Source organism: Schistocerca gregaria, chromosome 3, assembly GCF_023897955.1.
Source record: "Schistocerca gregaria isolate iqSchGreg1 chromosome 3, iqSchGreg1.2, whole genome shotgun sequence".
Lineage (NCBI taxonomy): Eukaryota > Metazoa > Arthropoda > Insecta > Orthoptera > Acrididae > Schistocerca > Schistocerca gregaria.
The window spans coordinates 369,426,136-369,440,383 of NC_064922.1; the positions used below are offsets into that span (position 1 = coordinate 369,426,136).

Genomic DNA, 14,248 nt, shown 5'->3' on the forward strand with positions numbered 1-14,248 from the left:
TTTTCTGTGCTGCGGCAGAAGTATATGCAATTGTGGGAGGAGGAATGGCTGGCGGTGAGGGAAAATAAGCTGCGATTGGTGAAACCCACCATCCAGCCATGGTGTTCCTCGTGCCGGTCACCTAGGCGTGACGAAGTAACCCTTACACGTCTTCGCATAGGGCACTCTCCCCTTACGCATGCCTTCTTACTACGGTGAGAAGAACCCCCACTCTGTGATGCCTGTGGCGTACGAATCACTGTACGCCACATTTTAGTTGAGTTTGATTTATATCATTCTGTCAGGGCGGAAGTTAATATTAGTGGGGATCTGCCCTCGATTCTAGCCGATGACGAGGCGAGTGTCAAGAAAGTTTTAAGGTACTGTCATGTTTCTGGGCTTCAGCCAAAAATTTTTGGTTGGAATTTTTAGTGTGTTGCCAAGTGGCTTACCACTCCTTTTATACTTGTAATAGGCCAGTTCCAAACATGTGCTATGTGTTTCATTTTAACCCTTTCACCTACGTTCTCTTGCAGTTATCCTCTTTATGTGCTGCATTCCACTTTACAACTGTTGGCGTGCAAACTGCCTATGTAGCCTTTCACCTTTAATTTTAGTCCTATTTTAGCCCTTGCTGCATTTTAGTGACACTTGTCCGTTGTTATTTCTGTTCGGGCGCTAAAGACTACACTGTTGAGCGCCCATTTCCACCATATCCATCCATCCATCCATCCATCCATCCATCTTCCAGGTCCTTTGCTGTGTCTGACAGAATTACATTGTCATTGGCGAACCTCAAAGTTTTTATTTCTTCTCCATCGATTTTAATCCATACTCCAAATTTTTCTTTTGTTTCCTTTACTGCTTGCTCAATATACAGATTGAATAACATCGGGGAGAGGCTACAACCCTGTCTCACTCCCTTCCTAACCACTGCTTTCGTTTCATGTCCCTCAACTCTTAATTGAATACTAACTATGGTAAAAAAAATGTGCACATATTAGATTTTTGTAAATATGATATTTTCACTCCTTGTTGTCTTACAGAACGATATTCTGGGATAGTGCACTTAAATTAAATAAAGGGCTTAAAAAATCACAGAAGGTTGCAATAAGGGTGGTGTGTGAAGTAGATAACTGTACATATTGCAGAAGATTTTTAAGAATCTTGGCATTCTTACTTCACTTGCCAATACATTTACTTCTTAATATTTATTGTTGCTGGCAGTAAAAATTAATTTCAACTGAACAGTATTCCACGGTCGCAATGAAAAGACACAACAACATTTTCATATACGCTTCACCTCATTGTCCAGGGTTCAGAAGAAAGCTGCAATAGTACCCCTTTTTAATGAATCTCGGGAGACTGAAATATTTTTTCCTTAAACAGAGGTTTTCCTTAAACATAGGGTTTGCTCAAGTACATGGAACGAATGACCCAGCACTATAATCCATATATGTTTAGGTGACATAAGTGCTACTTAGTTACCGAATTTCAATATCCTGTGCTACAAATTTAACTACAGTGCATATATAACATGCGGAACACATCCGCTATCTTTTTTAATCAAGAAGAGATTTTTGTTTTATCCTTTCAGCATATTGTAGCAAAAGAAGTTGTTGCTCCACTTGACATCTATTATAAGAAGTGGTAAAAACTTTCTGTTTGAAGGCCGAACAGTTCAGAATTGGGTCCCAATTTGGCAAAACTACGATGAGCATTGAGGCAACCATCCCACCAACAGATGAGGTTCAAGATTTTCATTGGGTAAAACACTGTGCTTTGCTGCATGGAGAAGTCAATAACTTCCTGCTGCAAATGCTCTTCTGACAGGTATCATCGACCCTCCAAGGCCTTCTCCATACGACCGAAGGCATGATAATTGCTTGAGGAGAGTTCTTGACTGCAGGGTCAGTACTGAAGTGCCTTCCAATTGTCCATAATTGATGAAACTGGCCTCTCAAATCGACCAGTGTCTTGTGCTGAATCATGACCAGCGCGAAACTTGGCACATCATTCCACAGTGGTGTTTTTTGACAGACATGTTGGCCCATACACATTCTTCATTTTCCAGTGGATGTCTACTGCTGTTTGCCCTTCAGCAGCCAAGAAAAGAATAACAGCATGTTGGTCCTGTTTGGACGCCTTTGGTAATGCTGTTGCTATGATTCATATTTCTGCATTTGCTGCATGCAAGTCGGAAGGACATGGATGTCACACTAATCCCTCACTTACATGTCTCTGCCTATATACTCAAATCATAGTTGCACTGTGTTGCATGTAACTGCAACTGTGTCTCCAAACAGAAACTTTTTGATCACATGTTCCAGGTAGAATTGATTCATCTACTTCAAATGAAGAAAAGAAGTTCCTTACAGATTCAGTTCCTTGCACAGCAGCAGTGAAACATGGGGCAATACCCCCCCCCCCCCCCCCTTCCTCCTCCTTCTCCTCCTCCAGCAGCCGATGTAACGCAGACAACCTTTGTGAAACAATTTAACACAGTCTGTTGTGTTATAGAATTCCTGGTAGTTTATGCACAGCGTATAGAACGCTGTAGCCTGTCGTGGGGCTGTGAACCACTCAGAGCTATGGTGGGGATGAAGCCTCTCTGTCATTTCTAGGTCCCTGGTTCCATACACAATACGCAGTACACAAGACTACACTTCATTTGCTATTGATTGCAATGTTTGTATCATTGGCAAACAGAAAAACCTGACACCTGGTAATGTTACTGATAAATGGCCATTGATATAATCTAGGGTCCTAAGATGGAACCTTGTGGGACCCCACATGGAATTAGTTCCCAGTTGGATGATGCCTAATAGCTTAATACATATCTCTTTCCGAATAACACCCCTTGTTTCCTGCCAGAGATATCAGATAAGAATCGGTTTGCAGCATTTCCTGTTACACCATAATATTCCAATTTTCTTAGAAGGATATTGTGATTTACAGTCAAATGCCTTTGACAGATCACAAAGTATGCCTGTTGCCTGCAATTTTTTGTCTAATGAAGTAAGTGCATTTTTACTATAAGTGTAGATAGCCATTTCAATATCAGTAGCCTTTAGAAAATCGAACTGCAACTTTGAAAGTTTGTTATTTGTGATAAAATGGTTATAAAGCTGAATGTGCATTACCTTTTCTAAAATTTTTGAGAATGCTGGCAAAAGTGAAATTGAATGGAAATTTGATGCTATTTTTTATCTCCCTTCTCAAACAGTGGCTTAACTTCAGCATATTCCGACCATTCAGGAAATATTCCACTGATAAATGACTGGCCCACATCAGAACTGTTTTGGATTGACATATACAGTTTTCTTCTTTTTGTTTTACAATATATCTCTATTCCTTGAGTAACTCATGGCTTCTTTGTAGACTTTGCTCTAATGTCGGTTAGTTTTGGGGAAAGATTTCTGACATCATACAGGCACTGCTCTTGTAGTCATTAGTATAAGGTAGTGTTCCTATCTTTTGAAACATGTGGGAGTTTTAAATTTTCTAGCCTTAATTAAGGCAATTTGTCACATCCATTGCTGTACACACAAAATAATATCATCATCATTTCTTTACTTTCTTTTTCCTGCATGCCATTTTCCTTCCTTAAGAAAATAGGTCTGTGCAAGAAGTAAATTGTGAAGGATGCCAGTCTCATGAGCGATGGAAATTTCTCAGAGCTCATAACCCTGTATCAATTGTGGCAATGTAATGTTCTTCCAATACTTAACTTTCTACATACTCAACCTCATTTTCTCCATTTAAATTTTTAAATGACAGATTATGACACTTTAAAAAATTGATCCAACCGGCCTTTCAGTGTACTGAAATTGTTTTTGCTGAATTATAATCTTTCTGTGTGTGCAGGCCACAAAGATTACTTTGATACATCATTGAACAAATACACTTTCCGCACTCTGTAGATCATAGGGCTGTGCAAGATATTATGTATCCGTTGCAAATCTCAGTCACTGAGAAGTTTTCACAATAACAGCTTTACTGTATCTGGCTGTGATTTTAGTCACAACTAGAAGTCACAAATAGGAACAGAAAACAACATTTAACACTCAATGCAGTGTGCCAATTGTTGGCCAACATACATATTTCATACCTCATGTCTCGCGCAGTGGATGTACTCGATGTTTTAACATATTACAACACAGAACTAATTACTTCATGAATACCAAACTTGATAGCATTAATGTCCAGAGTATGGGGTGCATGATTTCTATGCATCACAGCACCACTGCAGTTCCAACTATGGCCACCAGGTGCTGTGCTCAGTCATTGTGATTCATAGTCTCACAGACCTGACCAGTTGCAGTGCATTTGTTGACATGTCAACATGAGCTTGGAGAAAAGGAGCAGGACATTATTGGTAAAGCTCTATTATCAAAACAATATTAATGCTGCAGCTGCATTTCGAGAGTATCAGTGTCTGAGTGGATTATGGAAGAGTCCTCTTTCTCCACCTTTTGTGCCGAGTATGCTGCAAAAGATCTTGTTAACTGGAGAACTGGGCGTCACTCTGGGAAGAGGCCAACGACCAGTTGTACCAAAGGTAACTGTTGTTATGGCAGACAAAGCTGCATGCAATTCATGATTGTCAGGCAGTACGTGTGCTGTGTTACAACAGTTGAACACCCCGTTTCAAACCATTCTCAAATGGTATCCGTACAAGACCCATATTGTACAGCAGCGTGCACCACAGGACAACATGCAGATTTTGCTCTCCTGTTTCTCACAAGGATTGAAGTTGGCAAGGGCTGACCCTGGACCATCCTAAGGACAGATGAAGCTCATTTTCCTCTGACAGGTGAAGTGAACCCAGAGAACTGCCAAGTGTGGGGGTCTTCACCTCGAGTCAGTGTGCATGAAGTTCCTCTGTATGGTGAATGCATCACCATGTGTGGTTTCACTGCTACATTCATCATTGGCCCATTCTTTTTTTCTACAGGTTGGCACTCAAGGAGCAAAGATGTGCCATGTGACTGGCCACTGTTACTGTAATATACTTTGCCAGCATGTTGTACCCTACGTACAGAAGAGACACACATTGAACTCAACAGCTTTCATGGAAGATGGGGCCCCACCACACATTGCTCGTGGAGTTTACCTGCTTCTCTGAAACACATTTGTATATGTTCGAATTATCAGCCGATTGTTTCCAAATGATAGCCAGCATGATCACATGATCTCACTTCCTGTGATTTCTGGTTGTGGGGCAACCTGAACGACAGGGTTTACAAGCGGAACATTCACCCATGTGTTGATGTAAAGCACAGCATATCAAGAGAGATAGCCAGAATACGTACGGACATGCTTCATTCTGCTGTGCAGAATGCAATCCTACACCCTCAGACTCTTCTGGGCACTGATGGGTGCCACATTGCACCCCTTTTGTAGCAGTAATGGTACTGGTATGCAATAGTAAGGTGTACTGTAGCAGCACATTAAAAGTGTTTCAGTTTAATTGATTCTGTATTATTTCTCTTCCCCATGTCCTTGACATTATTGCTACCAAGTTTGGTGCATGTACGGTAATTATTTTCCATGTTATAATGTGTTAAATAGGCAAAGTGTAACTATAACCATCTGCTATAACCTATTTCTGGTTGGAGAAATGAACCACAAACTAATGTGTTCTAAGGAAAATTTTACACTTGGTGTTTCACCTTGCAGCAACACTGATAAGTTTGACTAGAGTGTGATATTAGACCTCCCCCCTTTCCCCTTCTTAAATCAGCAGTGTAGGTTGAGAGGTGATGATTCAATTGAGATTCATTGAATACCAGGTACAGGTTGTGGTAACAGTTTGTCCTATAGTGTAGCTTAGTATTTACATTTGTGCCATATTTAAACACACACAACTCATTTGTCATCATAAAAACTAAAACTGTAAAGTGAACTCGGAGAACGTATGTTAGATACTCTTACAGGGCTCTGATGAGTATTTGATGCATGTATTGTACTTTAACTATGAAAAATGCAGGGTGGGGGTCCACTGTGTAACTAACGGATATTTTTTCAACATTATAATACACAGGTAAACTTCCATGTGTATCTTCAAGTACAGTCATTAAACTATTCCTGATGTCAGCTTTTCACCGGAAGACCTAATATACTCACCCCTCTTTTCACTTTCATGTCATCAACCTTAAATCACATACCCAAGACTTTATCATTTTGGCAGAACATTTAGGGACACAAGACAGCTTCAATAAGGGGAGAAATGGAATGTTCATTATTTAATCACTGTCTGTTTCACATTTAGTTATCATTCGTTTCAAACTGCATGATCACCTCAGTGACACATTGTTGGAATACTCAGTTTGCACCAGGCCCTGATGACCACGCAGTTGAGTGCCCCACAAACCAAACCTCATCATCACACTCAGTTTGCACGCTTTACAAGTAAGAACAAATCTCTTCTGTTGCACTGACGTCAGTTAACGGATGTACTTGGCAGCAACAGTTGGTTGCTACGTATGATTAATCGCACTGTAACACCTACCGTGATAAACTGCAGAAGTTCCAGAAATCACAGAAGTTGCAGCATGGAGGGGTACAGGTTGTGTATTCTTGAACTGTGATTTTAAACAGTGAAAACTCACAACTAAAAATCACAGTTACTGAAAAAGCAGCATTTACAGAAATGACTGATATTGGGAAGTCACAATTAGCCCAGTCCAGGTAGACTCAGTGACTGTGATTTCAGATCACATGACCTTGAATCACATGTTACGCAAGATAGAAATCAATTTCTGATTCATTCAGCAAATATTATTATATCTCTACAAGAAAAATAACATTATTGACCAAAAAGATGACGATCTAAGTCAATCAAGGGAATCAATTGCCATCTGCTGTTGTCACATGACATGGAAGTACAATGTGTATGGAAGTGAAGGAAATCAGGAACTCCTTGGACATGTTAGAAATTGTGTAAAAACTGGATTGTAAATTGCAGAAAGTTTCATGTTTATTCATAAAAATGGACATTTTCTTAAAGTGGGGGAGGAATAACAATGTTCTTAAGGGAGTTTTGCCAGGACCGATGGAAATGTTTGTTAAAAGTGGGTTTCTTAATTCAGGGTTTTACTGCATATACTCTGGTGGTAAGATATTCAGTCAGCTCCCACCTAGCATAAAGCAAGAAATTATCAATTCAAAAGAAAATTAAAATTGTATTTCATTAACCATTCTTTTTACAATTTATCAGAATATCCAGATTCAGTGATTGGTAATTCTGTTACCTACATGCCTGATTGGTAATTCTGTTACCTACATGCCAGTTACCATTTTTGTTATAAAACTGTAGGACAAGTAATAACATACTATAAATAAGAATCTAAAAATGCAAAAAGATTTAAAAAATATTTTCTTTGAACAATTCGATTCTGCTGAAATGTCCCACAATAAAGTCACTTTTTACCACAATAAGACAAGATACATCTCTTAAGGGAAGTGTTCTGTCATTACAGTACCTATTCCCCAAGTGTATCAGTTTTTTTAATTTCCGTGTATTAGACATTTTTTTGTTTATAATCAACGTGTCTGATATTTATTAGGTGGTGCAAAACAACAGATTACAGGAAGGTGGCTTGTGGAATATTTAAAAATACAGAGTAAACATATGTACTATATAAATAAAATAAAAAAGTACCGTGAAGAGGGTAGACCTGTCATACATGTCGATGAAACATACATTCACAATTTGCAAGCAACACCGAGTGACTGGACAGACGGATCAAGAGAGGGAGCATAGGTGCCAATTTTGAAAGGGCAGCTTCTCATTACATTCCAGCTTTCAGAAGAGTTTGCTATATAAAATCAGTTTTCTCGAGACTAGTGACAAGAGACCACATTCCAAGTATACAGAAGAATTTAATATGTTAGCTAAATTTCATCCACAGCAAAATATGATGTAATATGCAAGAAACATAAAACCATAGTGACCCCTATTTTTCATTGGAAACTTCTCGAATTTTGTGCAGTGTGTTACTTAAATGCAAGGTATCACAATAATTGTGATCATTAATGAAATGATGGGCACTTCGTCATATGCTGACATACAAAGTTACAAGTAACGAAGGAAAAAAAAATAATAAAAATACGACTCAGGACAACCAGGAGATCTGGGAAAAAACCGGGAATTTTTGCATTCGGGAGAAAACCGGGAAAAACCCTGGATTTTTTTGAAATTCCAGGAGTTTTCCAATGTTTTAGTTTTCAATTAAATTTTTGTGATTTTGACTGGTAAGAACTGATACTCTTGCTACTGCAGGATAATACTTCAACAATAAAACATAAACGAGAGAAAAAAATGAAAATAACTTAAATAGCAAAGGAAATGCACCATAAACAACGACGACACACAGTGCTCATGCAAGCGTCTGCCAACTGCAAAATGTGTCAAAGGCTTTAGGAAGATTGTACAGTGCTTCATAACAACAAAGTGCCTCCAATGAGCGTGAAGTCACAACTGTTTACATTAGATTCGTTTTAGCCGTTACAAGCGGGCTCATGCGCATGCCCAGTTGAGTTGCATTTGAGTTGTAGATTCTCCCACTTTTGGCTACAGGAATGTGGCTGTTGGCTGTGCAAGCAGATGCAGCAAGCAGCTAGATGCTACCGGGAAAAGGGGGCGCCAAATTCATTTTCTTGAGGCAAAAACATGTTTTACAAAGCACCTAGAATCGATTATTCATATGATTTTGAAACGCTTCCCTGTTGGTTTTTGAACATTTTTGAACCAGTTTTAAGTTTATTTCTGAATGAATCATAAGATGAGTTTGAATGGATGCATAGTGTACGTGATGTTTCTGTCAGGAGAATCCTTGTCGCATCTAGAAATAAACTTTCTGCAGACAAAAGGGGACGGGGATGAATGCCAATCGTTGATTGATCATATGGTTTGGTTGGGTTTGTGAATGATCAGTGTTGTTATAATTACTAGCGAAATCCATATATTCAGACTACCGGAATGGAAATATATGACTGACAGGAATAACAGGTGAGCAAGATTACCTATTATCTTCTCGGTGTACCCAAGTAAATGAAATTTTGACAGAAAATTTTTTGCCAAATTGCTACACAAGTAAGGACCAGCAGTACAGTCCCCGGCTGGCAGCCGCTTAAGTTCCATTGTGGAAGTAACGCGGAAAACATGTTGTACGAACACGTAATAATGCCTAACTGGAAAATAATTGTGGGATAACTAAACCTGTGATTCTGGCAGGTTTGATTCTGGAAGGTTTAGTGGAGTTAATCGGCGAACAAATTTTGACAATGGAAGGAATAGCTACATAATTGGTGATGGCAAGATTGTTTGTTAGAACAAGGAAGGAGAAGAAACGGGGACATAACACAAATTATGGAAGAATAAGACTATTCCAAATTTATATAAAAATTTCGTAATACTACTTTTTGATCTCATGCTTGAGAAACTGGTGCGCATGAATGAAATGTGAAAATATTTCCTAACATAAAGCTTTTTGCTTGTAGTAGGGCTAATAGGCATTTGATATTGGTACATCGTGAATTACATTCTGTCGTCTTATAAAAATGGCCATTTGTGCCAAAACAGTCTTGTTTATTTAGTGTGTGTTACAAAATTGCTGCCATATTAGAAAGGGCTATTTTGTTTTATCTAGCAGACAGTGACAAAATAGACGTAATCAGATCAAGACACCACACCAGACTTGGGTATTATTTGTGTTAAAAGCTTTTTCAGTGTTAGATATAGACATTTTGATTTTTCATGTAGCAACGCGTTTGATCAGAAAGGAAAGAACGCCATGTAAAGCTGTAACAGGATTAGAGAGAAAAAAATGCTAGGAGCTAAGGATTGATGAAATGTGTAATTTTTTGCTTATCTCTTATCTTTATTTGTTTTATGTATCGTATATTTAATTTTATGTCACACAAAACACAAATTGTTAGCTAATAAGCAATACAGAGTTCAAATTTTCTGAGTAGTTCTTGTTCTTCCGATTACAAATAATCCCATCTGCTATTAAGTGCTAGATTAAAAAAAAAAAAAAAGGGGGGGGGGGGGGGCAGGCTGTCAAACCGCCGACTGGGAGCAGGAGAGGCACCACAGGAAATTTCAATTTTCACTGCCCTGAATATAGTTCGAAGGCATCTATTACAAAATATACATTTTTCAATTCCACAAGCGAAATACAGTGACGTGCAGCAGTAGAAGAATGCTTTATGAAGAGGCGTGGCACTGCACTTTTGCATACTTAAGACCAAATAATATGTCTTACATTTCCTCAAACACATATGTTTCAGACTTTTCAGAAAGATGTGCGCTACAAGGTGAACATATTTTTGAAAATTCAAAATTTTTTTTCTTAAGTATTGACCCGGTTCGCGAATATCATAGATCCGGGGGGCTGATCCGCAGAGCAGTTATAGTGGGTAGTCTCCACGTGACCTGTGTTTACATTTAGTGATTTTGGTTTCCTCTTCATTTATTCTCACGTCAAATGAAACAAAACGGAAATCTGTGGCCGGGAGCTATCAAGTGAATTAAAATACATTCACATAATTATGGAAGGCTAAAATATGTCATTACTTTCAGATTTTATATAATTTCTACTTTTCTGACAGTCAAGCATTAATGGCCTTCAGAACAATGAAGTTATTTTTGTTTGTTTGCTAAAGAAATTTGACTTTTATTAACCTTTTCCGCAGAGGCAGTGAATGTATTTAAAACAATATGTTTAATTCCACAGTACTGGCTAGTATAACTGTTCGCTGCATTTCAAGTGCACATTTTCATTTTCTGTCACGTATGTCATTATATCATAATAAAGAACCAAACATATTATAATACAGTACTGGTGCTCCAAGAAAATTTACATCCCGAAAACCACACTGAAAAGCTTAATATCAGGTTAAGGTCTACTTCATTGGGAATCTGGACATACGAATATGCACTATGCACTTTAAATGTGCATGTTTTAATATGGTTCACGAAATTCAAATGCTCTTGGAGTATCGTCTGATGTATCTTTTATGACATAATGTTTTACACGTACGTACGTACTTACTGTCTTCCTTCATCATGAAAACTGCACATTACGCCTGTTATCTGCGCTCTCTGGCAACTGCTGAAACGAACCTATTTCTAACAGGTCGCGAATAGTGGTCTGAAAAGCGTTACTTTCTAAGTAAATATCCTTTTACATAAGTTGAACTATGTGCAAGAATGTACCATGTATCTCAGAGCATTTGACTCTCATTTAAAAATCAACTCTTTGATGACGTACCATTTAGAAGAATTTTGAGCCCTGAAGATCAGACATTTATGTCATCACTAAAAATTTTACTGGCACATTTGTTTGATGTACCTTGAAGTGTAACACGCGCTAAAAAGATCAAAATTATATGCGAAACCTTAGCGTCTCTTGCAGCTTGAGACAATATCATATGTGGAAGCTTTGCTTTTCTTGTAGCAACACTATGTATATTAATTTAAACTATTAACTTTCCCTGTTTGTGTGTTTGTGCTACTTAACATTGATGGTGCTGTTGGCTGACTACATCACGTGTCGTATGCTCTGAATATCGGCAGTCATCAGCTGGTGAGATCTCGTGTCATGAGCTATGACTCAGTACCAAAAGCGCATCGCAATCGCGATTTCAATGATTCTGAAAGTAAAATGTGGTGTTTGGTGGAATTCCAATGTATATTTTCGTAATACAAAAATACGCAGAGTACAGGTTGCCACACATCAAAGATATTTCCAAGACGTGTCTTTTTCCCTGAGTTTCGTTTTCTAAAGTGCCGGGAAATTTTACCCCCATGTGTAAAACCATAACCATTCAAGGGATTGATAAGGGAAAATATATTGTCACTTCACAGGAAAAAGCGTGTTTTCACCCGGGAGAAAGTGCATTTTTAACCGGGAATTCCGGGAAAAATCCGGGATTTTTTTTCCTTGTCCACTTATACACCCTTTAAAATCAAAAACAAAAATATCAATTAAAAAAATACCCAGTAGTTTCTGTAAAATTATTTGAGAAAGATGGCAAGATGTGCACCTGTCAGTGTTGGAAGTGGGAAAACAATGTCTCGTAGCACTCAGCATCCCCTCCTCCCCTCCCCCCCCCTCCCCCCCCCCCTTGCAGCTCTCACCACTACCACTCTCCTCACACTTGCACAGCCAATAGCGCATCTACTGGCCATATTATTCTGCATGTGCTTAATCACAGTTGAAACACTAGTTCTACATTTGTATTAGAAACTTTCCCACCCGTTCCTACCCAGCTGTGGGCGACACATCAGTAAGCTAAGTATTTGGTGAATCTCATTATAGGCCCTATTTACTGTGCAACTAATATACGTTTCCAGTGACTAGTTGTTTGCTTCTTGTTGAGATTGGGAATGTCACTCCTTAGCTTGTTCAGACCAGTATAAAAAAGCCACTTCTTGTATTTGGTGCATAGATGCAAAGGCATGTGCTGTACAATATCTTGTAGAGTATATAGATACAGAATGATATGGGAAGAAACTGCAATCAGAAGTCTTGGAACTCCATATACAGTTCCACTGAATCTGCTATAGGCTAGGAGCCAGCCAAAAGGATTTAAGGAGCAGTAGAAGTGCTCTATCTGTAACTAAAGTGCATTTAAGCAGATGTCACCATACTATGGTGCAAACAATTAACCAGACAGTGTGTGGAATATTTGCTGCTAACGTCACCTCTTAACTTCTACTCATTTAATTTGCTTGTCCATACAGGGATATCCTGAAAATTTACTAGCTTACATGCAGTCAGTTTTGGAAGTTTTAAGACCATCCTTAGGCAACTAGTGGCTGTCAATAACTGAACTCAAAATCTCAGTGCTAATAAAGACTCCCAAGTCTGCATGAAACACAGGACCATAACAAAGCTATCTGACAAAGTGACCAACATATGAATTCGAGAGTGCCTAATAAGATCAAACATAGCACACTGAAGTACGCCACTCTAAAGATCGAGCTAATGCATCTACCATTAACCATTAGTCTTGTGATATGTATAGGCTAATCTTTATTGGGTCTTTGCTAGTAAGTTGTATAGTCAAATAATTGAATGGTTGTCGATAAGGCCATTTACCACTTAAACCCACAACAGTCAGGTTAGCAACATCTGCTCTTTATTTGGGAGGTGAGTTTCGCAATATCTTTAATTTGGTTAATTTGTGGCACTGCATCTAGTATTATGGTGATTCATTAAGACAGTGTAACATCCCACAAGGCCGGGTGCTGATGGCTGCTAAGTTGAGCACCCTACAAACCAATCATCATCATCATCTCACAAAGCATGTAAAAATGTTTCTCACAATGAAGAAAAATTTCAGTTCTGTGTCATTTACATGTAATTTATTGTATTTTCTATTTTAGTTTTGATAGTAGGTACATGCTTTTCATTAATGTACAGTACATTTAATTTTGTAAGGTAAGGCTCTTTACAATGCCCATTGTCAAAATGAGGCAAGAATCTTTTAAACTGGGTGACAGTGAAGAGAAAAAGAGGGATCAAATTGTCAGTGGTTAGGAAAAATAGTATACTCAAAAGTGACATGCCCTGGCTTTGCACAGTATCTACAGTTGGATGACTTGTCAGTCAAACTGTCCATTAATGAAAGCTGTATAAAAATCCCTACAGTAGTTCTTGAGACTGGCCTTTATTTACTGACAGAAAAATGGAAAGGGGCACTTCAGTTTAGTCATATGTATAGATACACAGTAGTTAATGTTGGCTTTGAAGTGGCCATTGTTTAATACAGATAGCAGCCAGAGTAATTGGTTTGACTATGCATTATGCTGACTTTCTTTTCTGTTGACTGTGTCATTTTAATGTGTGTGAGGATTTAGAGTTATTTAATTTACAGGTAAATGTCTAGAAGCTGTGGGGGTTAAGGCTGCTGATTCACGAGATTCTCTTGGTCGAGGCAGGTTCTTTCCATTTGTTCCAGAACATCATCTTATTCCTGGACACACTGACAAGAACTTCTGGTACTGGAACTATATTTATTATGAATCAAAAGAGGTAAATTTCAATAATATTATTTCATTTCTTAAAGGTTAGAAACACATGATATTCATATAATTACTCAAACTATTGATGTTTAAAATGCGCCAAAAAAAAGGGGGGGGAGGGGGCAGTGAAGATATAGAGGATGTGTTGTGAGATTGGTAGACACATAAGCTAGGTCTCTGAACAATGTAATTCAGCTTTTCAGCTTTCAAACTTGAATTCCTTATCAT

At 38.4% G+C, this 14,248-nt stretch overlaps 1 protein-coding gene across 4 annotated transcripts in view; it reads left to right on the top strand.

Moving 5' to 3' along the window:
- The window catches only part of LOC126354265 (glycoprotein-N-acetylgalactosamine 3-beta-galactosyltransferase 1-like), a 339,265-nt gene that overhangs the window by 317,469 nt on the left and 7,548 nt on the right, over positions 1-14,248 (top strand). For all 4 annotated transcript variants that reach the window (XM_050003793.1, XM_050003796.1, XM_050003792.1 and 1 more), the window contains exon 8: positions 13,873-14,030. In XM_050003793.1, coding sequence (XP_049859750.1) covers positions 13,873-14,030 — 158 coding nt within the window. The remainder of the gene's footprint in view (positions 1-13,872; positions 14,031-14,248) is intronic.